This window comes from Rhineura floridana, chromosome 8 (assembly GCF_030035675.1).
Source record: "Rhineura floridana isolate rRhiFlo1 chromosome 8, rRhiFlo1.hap2, whole genome shotgun sequence".
Classification (NCBI taxonomy): domain Eukaryota; kingdom Metazoa; phylum Chordata; class Lepidosauria; order Squamata; family Rhineuridae; genus Rhineura; species Rhineura floridana.
In genome coordinates, this window is record NC_084487.1 from 130147523 (window position 1) to 130166114 (window position 18592).

General features: G+C 43.8%; 1 protein-coding gene across 1 annotated transcript in view; it reads right to left on the bottom strand.

Moving 5' to 3' along the window:
• LOC133363374 (potassium voltage-gated channel subfamily KQT member 1-like) overlaps window positions 1-18592 on the bottom strand; it is a 566236-nt gene that overhangs the window by 287487 nt on the left and 260157 nt on the right. Inside the window, exons 12-13 of the mRNA XM_061582770.1 lie at window positions 16634-16709; window positions 7543-7637 (exon numbers count right to left, since the gene is read on the bottom strand). Of these exons, the coding sequence (XP_061438754.1) occupies window positions 7543-7637; window positions 16634-16709 (171 nt within the window). The remainder of the gene's footprint in view (window positions 1-7542; window positions 7638-16633; window positions 16710-18592) is intronic.

The window sequence follows — 18592 nt, forward strand, 5'->3', positions numbered from 1 at the left end:
ATATTTAGCTTATCCCTATCTGTATTTATCTTATAACATTTTAAAGAGCTTAATGTATATTATATTGGCATAATCCTTGCAAAAATCCTGTAAAATAAATCACTAACATTGTCTCCATATTGCAAACAGGCACAGAGACTGAGGATGAAAAACTGTGAGTGGAATCTACCAGTTCTTCTAGTGCAAGCACTTTTGGCTTTGCAAGAGAACTTCCTGTCCCTTGGTACCCCCATGCACCCCCTAAACATGCTTTGGAGCAGATTTAGGGGGCATACAAGAAGAGGAGAGGCAAGCAAAGTTCAGCAGCATGATCAAAAGTGCTTGTGCTAGTGGAATAGTTTAGCTGTTGCCTGAATATTTCCAGCCAAATATTGGAAAGAAAAAAAAACTCCATCTTTAGGAAATGGGAAACATACTTAGAACTGAATATTAATGTATAAAGTATAATATTATAATAAAAAAGGTTATTTAAAATGTTGGGCATAAATACATCCATTGTTGTGCTAATACATTTCAATATGAAAATCTTGGGAAAGACATTCTGGAAGGGATACAGAAGCTAAAGTTATGTTTACTATAGTTAAACAATGGTATTACAGTTATTTGTTGAAATATCTGTAAAACTGCTTAACTTTATTTGAAGTTGTTGTGATATTTATTTAAAGGTCATCCCAGCAAAAGGCTTCAACACATGGCGGATGTGCATCAACAAGGTCTCATAAAAAATCCCATTCAAAAGTTGTGCTGTCAGAGAAAACGGTTCTGATTATGTAAAACTGCTGAAGCATCTCTGAATCTTCTCATCTCTCCAGTGATACCTTGAGGATTCAGTCACCTATCTCACCACTGTCTCTCAGAGCAGCTAAGTTAATGTCCATCATGGTCCTGTAATATGACTACATGCAAAACACTACTGCAACATCTAGGAAAAAATGTTCTCAACCCGCTCTCTAAAGAATTGTCTCTGGGCTTTTGGAACTATGGTAGCTTTGTAAATATTTAAATCCTCCATGCTGTATGTTTGCTTTTTATGTCTCTCTTTTAATATGTGGTCTGTGACCGTAATAAAATGATTCATTTATTCATTCATACTGCAACATCAGAGCAAATCAGCTGATGCAAGACAGGGAAGGCAGAGAGGACAAAGGTAAAGAGAAAGTTGCAAGATTGAAAAACTCAGAGGAGAAAAGGAGAACAAAAACAGCTTGAGGACGTTGACAAGGTGCTTGGACAGGTTCATGCAACCACTTCTGTGCTGGATCCTTGCCCTTCTTGGCTAATAAAAGCTAGCAGGGATGGAACAGCCAGCTGGGCCAGGGAAGTGATTAATGCCTCTCTGTGAGAGGGGGTGATCCCTGGCCGCTTGAAAGACTCCTAAAGAGACCCTCCCTGGACCCAGAAAATCTTAATAACTATAGGCCGGTGGCAAATGTTCAATTCCTGGGCACGGTCCTTGAACGACTGGTGGCAGGCCAGCTCCAGACACTCTTGGATGAGACCAATATCTGGATCCATTTCAGTCAGGTTTCAGGCCTGGTTTTGGCACGGAAACAGCCTTGGTCGCCCTGTATGATGACCTCTGTTAGGAGAGAGACGGGGAGTGTGACTCTGTTGATTCTCCTTGATCTCCTAGCGGCTTTCGATACCATCGACCGTGGTATCCTTCTGGGGCGACTGGCTGAGCTGGGAGTGGGAGTGACTGCATGGCGGTGGTTCTGCTCCTATGTGGCGTGTCAGCTCCAGAAGGTGGTGCTTGGGGAACATTGCTCGGAACCCTGGATTCTCCAGTATGGGGTTCCGCAGGGGTCAGTTCTGTCCCCCACACTGTTCAACATCTACATGAAACCGTTGGGTGTGGTCATCCGGAGCTTTGGAGTGCATTGCCATCAGTATGTTGATGACACGCAGCTCTATTTCTCCTTTTCATCTTCTTCAGGTGAGGCTGTCAATGTGCTGAACTGGTGCCTGGCTGTGAGAATGGACTGGATGAGGGCTAATAAACTGAGGCTCAATCCAGACAAGACTGAGATGCTGCTAGTGGGTGGTTCTTCTGACCAGATGGTGGATGTTCAACCTGTCCTGGATGGGGTTGCACTCCCCCTGAAGGAGCAGGTTCGTAGTTTGGGGGTTCTCCTAGAACCATCTCTGTCACTTGAGGCTCAGGTAGCCTCAGTGGCACAGAGTGCCTTCTACCAACTTCGGTTGGTGGCCCAGCTATGCCCCTATCTGGATAGCGATAACCTGGCTTCAGTTGTCCATGCTCTGGTAACCTCCAAGTTAGATTACTGCAATGCGCTCTACGTGGGGCTGCCTTTGAAGATAGTTTGGAAACTGCAGCTTGTGCAAAATGCAGCGGCCAGATTGGTAACAGGGACCAGATGGTTTGAACCTGAGCGGGGACGGTGCCTGTCTAACTTCTAGTGGGGGGGAGTTCCATAGAGTTGGACCCACAACACTGAAAGCATGACTTCTCGTTGACATGAGTTGTGCTTCTAGCCTATGGGGGAACCACTAATAGTGCTCCCCCAGATGATCCCCTCTCACTAATAGACACATACAGCCAAGCTGTTGGTAAAACAGTGCCAAGAAATCATTGAAAAGAATCTGATAAAGTGGGCTCTGGCCCATGAACATATAAAACCGATTCTGGCCCTCTTGCATTGGCTGCCTGTATGTTTTCGAGCTTGATTCAAGGTGCTGGTTTTAACCTATAAAGCCTTACATGGCTTAAAAAGGTAAAGGTGTCCCCGCACTTATAGTGCGAGTCGTTTCCGACTCTTAGGGTGACGCCTTGCGACGTTTACTAGGCAGACCGTATATATGGGTTGGGATTGCCAGTTCCTTTCCCGGCCTTTCTTTACCCCCAGCGTATGCCGGGTACTCATTTTACCAACCACGGATGGATGGAAGGCTGAGTGGACCTCAACTCCTTTTACTGGAGATTCAACTTCCTCTTTCCGTTGGAATCGAACTCCGGCCGTGAGCAGAGCTTCGGCTGCGTTACCGCGGCTTACCACTCTGCGCCATGGACCACAATATCTGATGGAACACCTCTCCCGACATGCACCCACCCGTACGCTATGCTCAACATCAAAGGCCCTCCTCCGGTGCCTACTCGGAGGGAAGCTGGGAGTCTGGCAACAAGGGAGAGGGCCTTCTCAGTGGTGGCCCCCAAATTATGGAATGATCTTCCTGACGAAGTTTGCCTAGCGCCAACACTGTTAACTTTTCGGTGCCAGGTCAAGACTTTCCTCTTCTCCCAGGCATTTTAGCATGTGTTAAATTGCTTTTTAAAAAATGTGTCTTTAAATTTGTATATTTGTTTTTAATGTTTTTAATTGTTGTAAACTGCCCAGAGAGCTTCGGCTATGGTAAATGTAAATGTACTGCGTTCAAGTCAATTCCGACTTATGATGACCCTATGAATAGGGTTTTCATGAGGCTGAGAGGCAGTGACTGGCCCAAGGTCACCCAGTGAGCTTCATGGCTGTGTGGGGATTCGAACCCTGGTCTCCCAGGTTGTAGCCGAACACCTTAACCATTACTCCTCATTAATAACAGACAAACTTGCCCTCAGTGTCTGGGAGGACCAAGAGCTCTGGAAGGATGCAAATGCCTAATGCTTGATAAGCTACTTGCTAACTGAAAATACAAGCATGTGCCTCTATTTGGCCATTAATTAGCCTTGGCAAGAACAACGCAAGCCAGGTAAGAACTGCCTCCACCAGGAAAACAAATCAACAGTTGTTTGCATTGCTTAATAATAAGATAGTCAACCTCTGTTTTGCACCAGGAACTCCATTAGCACTCAAGACCGAGTACAGTCTGGACTGAAGATATTTGTCTGATTTGGCCCACAACCCTCACCTTTGCTCCCTAAGATTGCCCCCTCCACCGTGTGACAAGAAACTTGTACATCACACCCTGTAGCATCTCAACTATGTATGATGGAATCCCCTCCCTCCTCTAGCCAGTGGTCTCAACCTCATTCACCTTTTGTCTCAGGTTACCCAAGGTTATTCTCAGGAACCCAAGACTGCATTTGTCCTCAAGAAACCACATTGTTCAATCTCCTCTCCTAGGAGACATTGCTTCAACCTTAGCTAGCCCCCCTCCTTGCCTCCTCTACACTGTTCCCTTGCCTCCCTTGCTCCTTTCCGTGTTTGGTGTTTTCCTTGGATCAGCCAGGAACCATTGGAGGAATATGAAGCCACATGTTCTCGGAATTTTTAAGAAACTTTAGTTAGACTGTGGCTTACATTCAGAGACTTGTGTTTACCTAGCTGATTCAAGACCCCCACCATAAAGCCATGACTCCAGACTCTTAGGACTCTTTGACACTCAGGAACCCACTCCTACTTCTTCCCCTCTCCTTGCAAGAGGTAATTATTAGGATTTCAGCTCTTCCACATTTTCCATCCTGTCTTACAGCTGTTGTCATCACTGTAAGATGTGATAAAGCCATTAGTTTAAATTGTGTATGTTGTAAAAGTTTGGGAAATTTCATTAAGGAGAAAGCTATGGTAGCTGAATTGAACCTCTATCTTCGCTTGGCTGTATACTTCCAAATACCATATTCTGGAGACAAACAACAAGGGAAGACTGTTCCCTTCTGTGAGGGGGTAGCTGCTAGTCCTGTTGACTATCACAAAAGAATGGTAGGGCTGGCTCCAAAAGCAGGACCCCACTAGGACAATCGAGTGCAGGACGTTGGTACAGTTGCTTTGGATGATGGCTGGGCTTTTTCTCATGGCCCTAGTTGCACAGGGTAGGAAATGTGGCACCATTGTTGGTTACTCCTTTCCTTCCAGTGAAAACTATTTCCTTTAGGCTTCTGGGTAAGAGCCTTGTCTTCACACCCTGCCTGCAGCCCCTATAAGCGTCCTAACATCGCACTGGCTGGTCTTAGAAACCAAACATACCTGACAGCTCTAGCTTTTCTCTCTTCCAACTTAAGGCCTGCACATTTATTTACTCATTTGTGTAAAGATTAGGGGAGAGCTTGGAAAAGTTACTTTTTTGAACTACAACTCCCATCAGCCCCAGCCAGCATGGCCACTGGATTGGGCTGATGGGAGCTGTAGTTCAAAAAAGTAACTTTTCCAAGCTCTGGTTAGGGATGAGAGAGAACATCCGCTAAATTGGACTTAGCACCAGATTTTGACTGAATCCGACAGTGCTGTCTTTTTGGACTGGCACTGATTTCTTGCGGTGGGTTGCAGCTGTAATCAGCATGGCTTTTCCACCCAATTCCCCTCCCCCCCGATTTTATGTAATTATCTTCATAATTACAATCACTATTATCCATTAAATTCCATGGATTTACATAAGCATTTATGTTAAAAATTATGTAATTTTTTCACCACAAAAAACCCCAAAAAGCCGATCGAAATGGCAAGTGCAAAAGCAAGTGGGAATAAAAAAAAGGCTGATCAGGATTGAACAATGGACTATTGGAATACTAGTGGATCACAGCTAGGTAGTGAACCCCATCCCTAGTAAGGGTTCATGAAAACCTTGAAACAGAGGGAAGCAGAGAGAGGTTACTGCTCCTCAGTGTGGATTTGCTCTTCAAAGACATTTTCTTCCTGTTTCTGAAGTGAAATTCAATAATCCAAACATTACTGGTGATCTCATCTGGTCACTAGAAAATTTTCACTGTTAACTAGAATGGGACTACAGGTTACATTTTGGAAGTGGTCGAACAATGCCAACAGGCTTTTCCCTCTGCAGCAAGGCTTCCCATTATTTATTTATTAAATATATATGTACACCCCACTTTTCACCATCTATGTCTCAAAACAGCTTACAATGATAAAATATGCAATATACAAAATTTAAAAAATAAGATTAAACCTCACAAATTAAAACCCTGAGAAAAACGTTCATGATGCAAAGACCTCCCAAAGCAACATGGTTTTAATCAGATGTCTGAAACTGAGCGGGGACGGTGCCTGTCTAACTTCTAGTGGGGGGGAGTTCCATAGAGTTGGACCCACAACACTGAAAGCATGACTTCCCGTTGACATGAGTTGTGCTTCTGGCCCATGGGGAAACCACTAATAGTGCTCCCCCAGATGATCTCCTCTCACTAATAGACACATACAACCAAGCTGTTGGTAAAACAGTGCCAAGAAATCATTGAAAAGAATCTGATAAAGTGGGCTCTGGCCCATGAATGCTTATGGTATAATGCATTTGTTAAAGACTCTGTTCTTTTTGCTAAAAAGCAAAAGATCCATTGCATACCACGGATAATTGGTATGGCATGTTGCTTAGAAAACTGAGCAACACCAGGAAGCTTCCTGTTTGATTTTTTCCTCTGTCATGAACTAGGTAGTTTTAGGCAAGCCATATCTTGAGGTTGGTCTGGAAGTTGCAGCTGGTGCAAAATGCGGCGGCAAGACTGCTCACTGGGGCAGGGTACCGCCAACATGTCACCCTGCTGCTGAAAGAATTGCAATGGCAGCCCATTTGCTACCGAGCCAAGTTCAAGGTTCTAGCTTTGGTGTACAAAGCCCTATACAGCTTGGGACCAGAATACCTGAAAGACCGTCTTATCCCTTATATACCCAGTCGATCACGATGCTCTGCAGATGAGGGCCTTCTGCAGATACCATCTTATCAGGAGGTCCATTCTGCACAACATAAGAAACAGACCTTTACTGTGGCAGCACCTACCCTGTGGAATTCCCTCCCTTTGAATATTAGGCAGGCGCCATCTCTGCTATCTTTTCAGCGCCTATTGAAGACTTTCCTCTTTCAACAAGCCTTTTAAGTTGAGACCTATCCCAGTCTGCATCTGTGCTGGAATTGCTTTTTAATATGTTTTTAAACTTTCTTTTTTAAAATGTTTTTAATCTTAGAAGATGTTTTCATAGTTTTTTAAGTACCATTTTTGAAGATGTTTTGTTTTAAAGTTTGTTGTTATGACGTTTTAATGTTTTTAGTGCTTTTGTTTGCCACCCTGGTCTCCTGCTGGGAGGAAGGGCGGGATATAAATCTAATCATCATCATCATCATCATCTTCTCTCAGCCTCCTATCACCAGTACGGGGACAATAATTCTGACCAACCTTACTCAGTTGCTGTAAAAATTGCAAGAAAATAACATGCATGAAATGATTTGAGCACTTGAAGAAAAGCTAAGTAATATTCCATTGTTCCATGGGAACAATAATTTGTACCTTACGTTTGTTGTTATGTGCCTTCAAGTCAATTATGACTTATGGCGACCCTATGAATCAGTGACCTCCAAGAGCATCTGTCATGAACCACCCTGTAAGTTCAGCTCTGTGGCTTCCTTTATGGAATCAACCCATCTTGTTTGGCCTTCCTCTTTTTCTACTCCCTTCTGTTTTTCCCAGCGTTACTGTCTTTTCTAGTGAATCATGTCTTCTGTAGCACTATATTTAAGGAAACATATCGAAGTTATGCATATTATACTGATTTCTTTGCACAGCATGTATATCCTTCCTTGCTAGCCCACAGGGTCAATGAAGCAACTGTTAAACCATCAGTTTGGGCTCAACAGATTGCTTACCTTCTTTGGAGTTCTTTTATCCGAACCATCATATTGAGGTGCCCTTGAGAGTATTGTTCAATTACATCACGAACATCATAAGGCTTCTGAGCTTGCTGTGAAAATAAGAGAAGAAATAAAAATGGAAATGATGAGAGATTCCTTGTTTTGTGTCACTCACTTTGAGTCATATTGATATTAATACTTAAGGATGTGTATTGTGCTTTAAAATGCTTCTTATATTATCTTAATGTAATCATTACAGCACACCTGCAAAATTGGTCAGTATTTTATCATCATCTCCATTGTTCAGACAGGAAGTGGGCTGGGAATGAGAGAAAGGGGTTTGCCTCAGGTCAACTAGTAAGTTCATGGCAGACATGAGACTTGAATCAGGGACTTCCTGATTTGTAGCTCAGTCTCTTAGCTACTAAGGTACTAACCAGCCTCAAACATAAAAAATATATCCTCTTTACAGACCTTTAAAGTATCCTAGGCATGTGGAAGCTTTATTTCATCAAAGACTAAACATTGGCCCTAATGCAGAGGGAGAGATTCATGTGCAGAGATACATCTTATAAGCATTCAAATCCAGCCGAAAACTGTATACGGAGCCCTTGCCTCCCCTAACCCCAGAGCTCTTGAAGGCTGCATTTCTGTGGCCTGTTCCTAGCCACTCAGGTAGGCCTTCCATTATTCTTTTCTTGAGACTGAAATCACCTAGTGAATCACTAAGTATGCATTCACTTGCTGCAATTTGCAAAAAGTGGTTCATTCCACAATGACCCCCACAAGAATCCTCTGATAGCACTCCAATTTTACTCTGAATGGTGCCCCTTCAGTGATTGAACCAATCAGACTTCATTCAGGATGTTTGCAACCAATCACTTTACTACTTCTGCAGTTCCGGAAGGGGGGGGGAAGGAGAGAAATGTAGCTAACTCACCAGTTATGAGACTTGGCAGGAAGCAGCAGACAGATAATGCTGCTTTGATTTAAAGAAGGGTGAGGAAACTAAGACAAGATCATTTGGTTTCTGTGCTGTGGGGGGAGAACATGACTTCCTTGTTTACAGTAGTACAGAAAAGCTCTCCCTGCATAAACCTCACTGTTTCTGACCCCTTCAAGCCTTGCCCTTTCTCTCCCTTCCCCGTAAACTCTGTGTGCATCAACTGTGTCTGAATTTGTCAAAGGTGCTCTGCTTACCCTTAGCTCCTCCCTGCCTTGTTCTTTGACCCATCAACCCCAGGAAGCCTCAGCTGCCACTGCTCAAAACCATACCAGCATATAAAATGTTTATTCATCCCCACTTGACCACTCACTCCTGCTGTGTCTGGGGAAAATTCACTAAGAGTCCTGCAGCCAGTTGCCAACATGGAAAGATTCACATCTGAGCATTCATCTGCAGGGACTTTAAAAAAAAAAAAGTCACCTGTTGGAGTGGAATGAAGATTAGGAGTAGGCAGCGGCTGAATATGGGGGGTGGGGAGGGAATGGGCAGGGATTTATATGCTCATTTGTCTAGTTCATTTGTTCAGGAGCACTTGAAGTGCATTTATAGTAGAAGTTCCCTTTATATTACAATGAGATGGGGGGGGTTGGTTTAAAAAAAGGTCAAAATCATTCTCCCAATCCTATGACTAGTTGTAAAAAGAGATTGTTAAAGAAATCAAATCAAGTGAACAAGTTGAGCCTGGCAGATTTTGTTGGGAACATGGACCTTGGCATAAGTAAAGAGATGGTCAAACACAGGAAATGTGTTGCCCTAGAAAGGAAATCGCTGCAGAGCTTCTGAAAAGAGACATGTCTTCTCCCCCTCCCCCCACGCCTCCACTGACTGGTGGTGATGTCATCAAGGTGTCTGTGGGTGAAAGAGTTGATGCCGTGAATCGTCCATTTTGTGTCCAACCTGTATCTAGGTGAAAATAAAACTTTATGTCACAGAAATGCCACAAGTCTCCAGTGACCTTCATTCTATTCTAGGGATGGGGGTCGTTGTTTGCATGGGCTCATTATGGGCTCATGCTTCTTGTCATGCCCATTTGCTTCGTGTCAACATTTGGTTCACTATTGCAGAACAGGGTTGGCCCGTACCAAGTTTTTTGACCTTGAAATTGGCTCTGGTGCCCAACTAGCTGAAAGTTTCAAGCTGTAGCTCAAACGTCATGACTGATGTCAACCTGAATGCAAATCATCTGCTCCCAAGGCAAACAAACATTACACAAAGAAGAACGGCATGTTTTTAATATTCAGCTCTTTCTTTGCCTGCAAAGCATAGACCTGCTGTAATGTTTTGGGGGAGGGGATGTTTCGGGGTACCTCAGGGCAAGCCACAACTTTCCTGGAGAACTGGGAGACAGCCTGCTGAAGACCAGTAACTCAGTTTAACAACCAGTGGGATAATCCCAGCCAACCTCCCATCTGTGAGGTTAATGAGCCCTTGAGCGTGTTCAGAAACACACAGTGTTGCCCAAAAATCCAATTAGAGGCTCTTGTCAGTTTGAGGGAGAAATAGAGGGGTTTTTTTGTGAGTCTCCTTTGAAGTAAGTTCCACTGAGTTCACTGGGACTTACTCCTAGTTAAATAGGAGTAGGATTTCATCCTCATGAATGATAATAATAATAATAATAATAAAATTTTATTTCTGAGTCGCCTATCTGGCTGAGTTAATGGCCACTCTAGGTGACGTACATAAAAAGAATAAAAACACAACAGCTTTGAGGGGTGTTTCAGATAAAAGTGAGAAAGAAACATGGAATAGCAGGCTGGGGACGGGGGCGCAGGCAGGACAAGGAGATGTCTGGTGAATTTCCCCCCCATTAAGTTAGTTTTACATTAACAGTGCAATTCTATACATGTCTACTCAAAAGTAAGTCCCATTTAGTTTCCTCTTTTCTGCTTTTTGCAGTGCACACACTGATTGCTGGCAGTGCCATAGTGGAGACAATTTGCACAAAGAATTTGCATTTAAAAAAACAAAGACAGAGTGCAGTGCATAGACAAGTTTCAACTTCCAATACACATTCAATTTTTTAAAAAAATTGAGCTTTAGCTTGGAGATCAAGAACAGTGAGGCGATGTTTGGGGTAAAAAGATTATCAGAAGATTCAGTATCACAGACTGCTTATAATCTCTTGCATTATTGGCGGAATATTCGTCCATTCACGAATGTGCAGTCTCCCCTGAAGATCACTCTTGTGCTTGATGTTAGTGAAGTTTGTCACCATCCCTATTCAATTCCAAGTGAATCAGTCTTGGGGCACACACTAGGACACATGAAATCTCTCACAGCTCAGAGAATAAAAAGGGGTGTGCATAACAATATGTTATCAGCAGTATCCAACTGTTATGTAGTTATGTTAGTGAAAGGACTTCTGGCTGTGCAATGAAACTTTCCCTCCCTCGCCCCTCCCCTCCCCATGCACCCCCTAAATCTGTTCTGGTTTCCCTCCCAACCCTCTGGACCAGGTTGGGAAGGGTGTGTGGGCATGCTGGGAGAGGAGAGAGAGGGGAGGTTCTGTTGCACAAATGGAAAACCTTGGGCTAACAGAACTATTTCATTGGATAATGCTCTGTCTGGGTGAATACAGATGACCTACTTACCAAATAGTTAACATGGAGAAGTTTGCCTGCTCCTTAAATGAGTTCTAAAATGAACTATAACCAATATATATGACCATGGCTGATTTCATTTCTGCTTTTTAATAAAGAATCTTTCAAAGTACACTGTGCATTGTTTTTAACCCTAAAGCCTCCCCCAGGCTAAATGTCCCTCTGCCACTATATTAGGGCCTTGGAAAACCAGGTCTTACAGGAAATGGAAGCTGCAGATTTTATAGCTGAACTCAAGAAGGGTCTATTCTAGGGTTGCCAGGCTCAGGGCCTGAGACTGATCCTGTATCTTTAGGAGAAGAGAAAGTCAGCCAAGTGCAGGTGTTCTTGCAACTCTGTAATGAGAAAAACCACAAGGTGGAATTCTCCCTTCCCCTGCACAACTTTTAAAGATACAGAAGACCTCTTGGAGATCGGGCAACCAAGAGGTCTTCTGTATCTTTAAAAGAAGGGAGAATTCCACCTTGTGGTTTTTCCCATTACAGACCCTGAACCTGGCAACCCTAGTCTGTCTCTGCAAAAGGCATGAGTGTGTCACCTGACAAACCAAGTCTGGTATCAGAAGTCAAGTTTGCTGTGGGTTTTGAACAGAATCATCTACATCAGACTTGCTCCTTAGTTGACCAGCTCCTTTTGTTGGCTACAGACTACCTTGCCTTCAGCTTCACAGGAACTGGGGCTGATACTTATGTATACTTAGGCCTACATTAACTTACATGTCTGAGAACTCCACCCCTCTCCATAACAAAGAAGAATCATCATCAGCTGGTGAGTGTGTGAACTGGCTCATTGTCTGATTATCAAACTGTGGAAATTTCAAAATGGCATATTTGGATTGATAATTAAACTATTTTGCAGAAAAAAATCCAATTCTCCTTATTGTTTCCACAATGAAACCCTATGAGCATAAATATGAGTTTGGTGATACCCATTTTGGAACTAAGCACATCATGCAATGCTGGATGTGGGGAAGACTTGGGACCCCATCCCTGCATACAGATGTACTATACATGTTAAATTTAAAGTGGGAATAGCAAAGCAACGCAAAAGCATTAATTTGCTATCAGACTATTTTGCTGCTGAAAATCCAAGGCTTTGCCTAGTTTGGCTGTGACTGAGTTTCATAGAAGATAAAGAGAAAAAGTAAACTTGGAGAAATATACACGAGCTAATATTAATGGAGAAAGACCAGGAAAAGTTGCGAGGTGGAGAGATTGTACTAGCTTTGGCTGCCTTGGAATCTGCATAAACTCAGGGGAATCTGGGGGCAAGATGGGTCTCCCCTTTGGCAGTGGTTCAGGGGAGTAGAAAAAGGGGGGAAGGTACAGTGAAAAAATCTAGTAATTGAAAACTAACTAACAACAACTCATTGGTCTTGTTGTCTGTTTCCACTCTGCCACAGCCTCAGCCAGAGCCATTAACATGCATTAAACACCTCCAGTGTGCGATGGAGTCATGCTTGGAGGGCAGCCATGGGATCCTAGAAATTGCAGATAAAAGCAAAGAGGAAAAACAAATCTTGCAAAAAAGAAAAAAACCACCCCTTCCCTCCACAAAGCAGAAAACCATACAGACAAAACTATTTAGGCAGCCTTCAGCAATCTGGGCACAGGCTTTGGGAAACACAGCTTCACTGTTTTCTTGGCATGTGTGTATGTGTGCTTGGAGGGAAGAGAGGACTGTTATACTTCCATTTTTTAAAGGCTCCAAATTTATTGTTCCCCCCCTCCCAACTTCATTGCTTGCAGATGCTGACACATCATCGTTCCTGTCCAGAAAAAAAACAGATAATTGTCTCTCCCACGGGGCAACTATGCCAGTATCGCTCATTGGAATGACTGGCAGAGGTGCTTTGAGAGTAGTTTGTCTAAACGTACCCCTCCTACCCACTCCCAAAATCTAGTTTTGAGGCTCTCTATTGAATCATAATGGCACAGAGCCTAGATGTACTATAAAGGTTTTGAAAACAAAACCAGAAAAAAGGATACCCAAATGCATAATTTTCTTATTTCCTAATAAATTTTATTTTTCCAAACCTCCTTTTGTTAATATAGAATTACCCACATTAAATATGTATGCTGTAAAGTATTTACTGGACTAGCCCAGTAAAATGCTTAAAAGGTAAAGGTGTCCCCGCACTTGTAGTGCGAGTCGTTTCCGACTCTTAGGGTGACGTCCTGCGACGCTTACTAGGCAGACCGTTTATATGGGGTGGGATTGCCAGTTCCTTCCCCGGCCTTTCTTTACCCCCCAGCATATGCCGGGTACTCATTTTACCCACCACGGATGGATGGGAGGCTCGCCTCGACCCCTTTTACCGGAGATTTGACTTCCTCCTTCTGTTGGAATTGAACTCTGGCCGTGAGCAGAGCTTCGGCTGCATTACCACCGCTTACCACTCTGCGCCACGGAGGACCAGTAAAATGCTTAGGATGACTCAAAACCCAATAGCAAAAACGAAAGCAAAAAGGGAGGGGCATCTTCTGCATGGTTCTTTTGAAGTGTAAATGCCAGAAAAATAAAAAGCTGCAACAAAACCTGATTGTGATCTATGCCAATGACTCATTCAGTCCAGAGGGAGAGATTTGCTACACATTACCCTCATCACATGAAACAAAACCATTGTGTAAGGCAGGTTGTGATGGTAGAGAATGCTGAAGGCTCCCCAAAGACAGGCAGAGAAAGCCAGAGGGGATCTTAGAGCCACTGCCCGCCTTTTTCTCTATCCTCTTTTACCTCTTCTTAAGCAACTAACTTTCCTTAGGGCTTGGGAGGGAGAGGGGCACAGAGAATAAGCTGGTAAAAAGAGGTAAAATAAGCAGAGATTTTTTTAAAAAAACCACAGGTGGAGAGTGGCAGTCACCAAACTATACATTCCCATCCAGTTTTCTTTGCCTGTTTCTGAAACAGACTTCAGAATTCTCAGCCGACTGAACGTATATTTAATGTCTATAGTGTAGAATAGCATAGTGTAGCCAGGTTCTGAATACTAACCACCACTAGCTAATCATGCTGCACAATACAACTTAATGGAACCACCATTTAGAATAAGATGTCTCCCTACTTAGGAGCCTTAAGATATAGCTGAAGCAAATTAGTCCCAACATTCATCCTCTACTGATTTTGATGATGGTATGTTCAGAACAAGTGGGATCATAGAATCATAGAACAGTAGAGCTGGAAGGGGCCTATAAGGCCATCAAGTCCAACCCCCTGCTCAATGCAGGAATCCAAATCAAAGCATTCCCGACAGATGGCTGTCCAGCTGCCTCTTGAATACCTCCAGTGTCAGAGGGCCTACTACCTCTCTAAGTAATTGATTCCATTGTCGTATGGCTCTAACACTTAGGAGGTTTTTCCTGATGTTCAGTCGAAATCTGGCTTCCTGCAACTTCAGCCCATTATTCTGTGTCCTGCACTCTGGGATGATCGAGAAGAGATCCCGACTCTCCTCTGTGTGACAACGTTTCATGTACTTGAAGAGTGCTATCATATCTCCCCTCAGTCTTCTCTTCTCAAGGGTAAACATGCCCAGTTCTTTCAGTCTCTCTTCATAGGGCTTTGTTTCCAGTCCCCTGATCATCCTTGTTGCCCTCCTCTGAACCTGTTCCGGTTTGTCTGCATCCTTCTTGAAGTGTGGAGACCAGAACTGGACTCAGTATTCAAGATGAGGCCTAACCAGTGCTGAATAGAGGGGAACTAGTACTTCACGCAATTTGGAAACTATACTTCAGTTAACGCAGCCTAATATAGCATTTCCCTTTTTTGCAGCCACATCACACTGTTGGCTCATATTCAGCTTGTGATCAACGACAATTCCAAGATCCTTCTCACATGTCATACTGCTGAGCCAAGTATCCCCCATCTTATAACTGTGCATTTGGTTTCTTTTTCCTAAGTGTAGTTCTTTGCATTTATCCCTGTTGAATTTCATCATGTTGATTTCAGCCCAATGCTCCAGCCTATCAAGGTCCCTTTGAATTTTCTTTCTGTCTTCCACAGTATTAGCTATGCCCCCCCCAATTTTGTATCATCTGCAAATTTGATAAGCATGCTCTGTACCTCCTCATCCAAGTTGTTAATAAAAATGTTAAAGAGCACGGGGCCCAGGACTGAGCCCTGTGGTACCCCACTCGTTACTTCTATCTAGTTTGAGAAGGAACCATTGATAAGCACTCTTTGAATACGATTCTGGAGCCAACTGTGGATCCACGTGATAGTTGTTCCATCCAGCCCACATTTAGCTACCTTACTAATCATAATACCATGGGGCACTTTGTCAACAGCTTTGCTGAAGTCGAGATATATTATGTCCACAGCATTCCCACAGTCTACAACAAAATGCTGCAGTGTGGAATATTTCTGTTAAGGGTACCCCCCAGTTGCCCATATTATCTGGGGGAGAAGGGCTATTTTCTGGTTGAACCTTGCTTTTCATCATATATAAAGTGTTTTTACTTTACTTTTATGGTTTTGATGTACTGACTCTGAATCCTAAGAGTGCCACAATCTAAATTTCACAATTTCAATTCTAAATTTCTCAATATAGCAGACTGAACCTTTTTGTTTTTCTTTTATTCTTCATTTTATTCAACTGCATGAGACTCATCTAATTTGGATGATAAGCATCTTAAAATTATTTAAGAATTTTGAGAACAATGATTAGTCATGGATCGAAGGATACTGGGGGGCACTTTTACAGGACTATTAAGCATGTTGCTGTCCTTCAAACAAAAATGCAGAATTAAAAACAGCACTTATTACTGCATTTACCATTTTAGATGGTCCAGAATGTTGTACACTTTAATTGGACTTTACTGCACCCACATGCATGACTACAACCTTTGGTGCATGAACATCTGATAGGATTCAGTACCATTTTAGGTGCTAGAGGAGTGGCAGCTTGCAAGGTGTGTACTCCTCTGATGGAGTTGACAAAATCTTCCATCCAAAATCCAGAGGGTCTGTTGGAGGTGAACTAATTAGATTGGCAGACTTGTATAGTGCTTTTTGGAGGTATGCTCGTTCATAGTGTTGCTGCAGTACACCATGTGTTGGAGGCAATTTAGAAAGGGTTGGCATGTTTGTTACTGTTCGCAGTACCTCAGGTTTAAATGTAACATTGTTAAATTTCTCCAAGGTATAGAGAGTGGGATATAAATGTGTGCGTGTGTGTGTATATATATATATATATACTCCAATACTCCATTCCCCCTGGTTTTCAGCCCCCCCCCAACAAACACCCAACATCCCTACATCGATGGTTGGGTTTTTCTTGTAAGCAGAAAGGTAGTACATAAGTAGAATTCTCAGGTCTCAGGGTTTGGCAAGAAGTTTCAGGGCTTCCGCCTCCTTGTTGGGTCTCCAAGGGAAGGGCCAATGCATGGAATGAACTAGTTTGGCTTAACAAAGTTACGGAATGAACCAGTTCAGTTTAACAAATTAGTTCAAACATTTATGGTATGCCCTACTTGGTTCTGTTGCTGTTGGCATTTATTACCTGAAATTTCCTCCGGGCTACAAAATACTGCATTCTCCTTATGACTTTGACAGCTGTTCGGTGTGCTTCTGTTAGCCTACAAAACAAACCAGGGACATATTTTTAAAAATTTAAATACACAGCTTTTCAGTATAAATTTACAACAGTATATTAAGCATACATGTTCCTTTAGCTGTTTGTACTTTGCCTTATTGTATCAATTTTGTATAGTATCCTCCAAGTTTCTGACAGCTGATTTCGGAATGGACACACACTGTGCTCATACCCAAAATGGTTTAGAGTGTGAAAGAGAAAGAATTACCTGCCCTCAAAGGAGCTCACCTTTTGCATCTGTGCCTGTCTCCTTGCATAAGTCACTGTTCAAACATCTCTGTTCCTGGTTGCAAGAAGGCAAGGCCAAGCAGTGGATCATGCAGAGAAGCAGCAGGGTCAGGTTTATAGAAGCCTCTAATTATTCTACTAGCATTGCTCAGGGCACACTGATGTGCCCTGGCACAATTTGGCAATTAGTGGTTTGAGACATTAAACAAGAATAAGTAAAGGTTAAGTATGGACAACTCTGGAGATTAGGAGAAATCACCATCAGTGCAAGCAACTAACAATACAGGCAAATATGGAGCACTGTGACCAGGGCTGGCACCAAAGGGTGGCCAGGTCGGGCCCTGGCTGAGGCCCCGTGGCCCAGAGGAGCCCCTGAAAGGCCCCTTCCTTAGGGTGGGAGGGTAGCGCTGCTGTTCCTAATCCGCAGCAGTGTTGACTCCTGACCCAGCTGCCGATCACAGAGAGGGAGCTCCCAGGGATCCCTCCCAAACAGACTGTGCAGGCTTCAATAAGCCTGCACGCACATTCAACCAACCTCTCTCATTGTCGTGAATGCTGTGTGAGCATGCCTGCCATCAACCAAGATGGCGACGGAGGTTTCCCTAAGGGGCTGACACCCCTGCTGCCATCTTGGTTGATGGCAGACATGTGTACATGTAGCATAGCATTCATGTGTGCCATCAACCAAGATGGCGGCAGGGGAGTCAGCCCCTTAGGGAAGCCCCCACTGCCATCTTGGTTGATGGTAGGCTTGCGCACTCAGTGTACCTGGCATTAATGTGAGGTGACAGGAGAGGTAGGCGGGGCATATGGGCAGGCACTGCGGGGCTGGGGCAGGCTGGTGCCCAAGGGCCAAGTCATGCCTGGTGCCAGCCCTGACCGTGATAGCCTTCAATTTCTTTGAAGGTGCCCACAAGTTTCTGCCACAGAGAAATTAAACCTGGACAAATGCATTTACTTGTAAGTAAAGAAGTAAACTTTTATTATAGCAATCTAATGGAGTAGCAACAATAAATCCGGTCTGACAGCAAAGACCAGGTTCAAGAGTCCAAAATTAGTAGAAAGAGTTCCAGAACTGCACAGGAGCTGTGAAGTTGTTCCAGCAACTTGCCCTGCTTATCTGCCAAGCTTTTGAGCAGAAGCGGAGAAGGCTGAGCTTTCAAGCATCCTTTGGCCTGGCAGCAGTTGGGGCAAGATGGTGAGGAGGAGAACCAGATACCGATGAAGGCCCCAGGGATCCGAAAGAAGAAGGAAAGGAAGTGAAGGGTCTTATACCATAGGCTGGCAAGTCGTTCTCGCCTTTCATGTCAATTCTTACATTGCAGCAGGGCAGCAGCTCTTTGACAGACTTTAGGCATGCTCTTGCCTGTGCTTTTTGATATCTTCTAGAGCAGCCTTTCCCAACCAGTGTGCCTCCAGATGTTGTTGGACCACAATTCCCATCTTTCCTGACCATTGGCAATGCTAGCTGAGGCTGATGGGAGTTGTGGTCCAACAACATCTGGAGGCACACTGGTTGGGAAAGGCTGGACTAGAGAGTGGGCTCATTATCAGTCCTGTCCAGTCCTGTCCCCCATTGTCTGCTCTGCCCCAATACCCTGGTACTGGGGATGGTGGAAGCAGGGCTGCCAACAGACG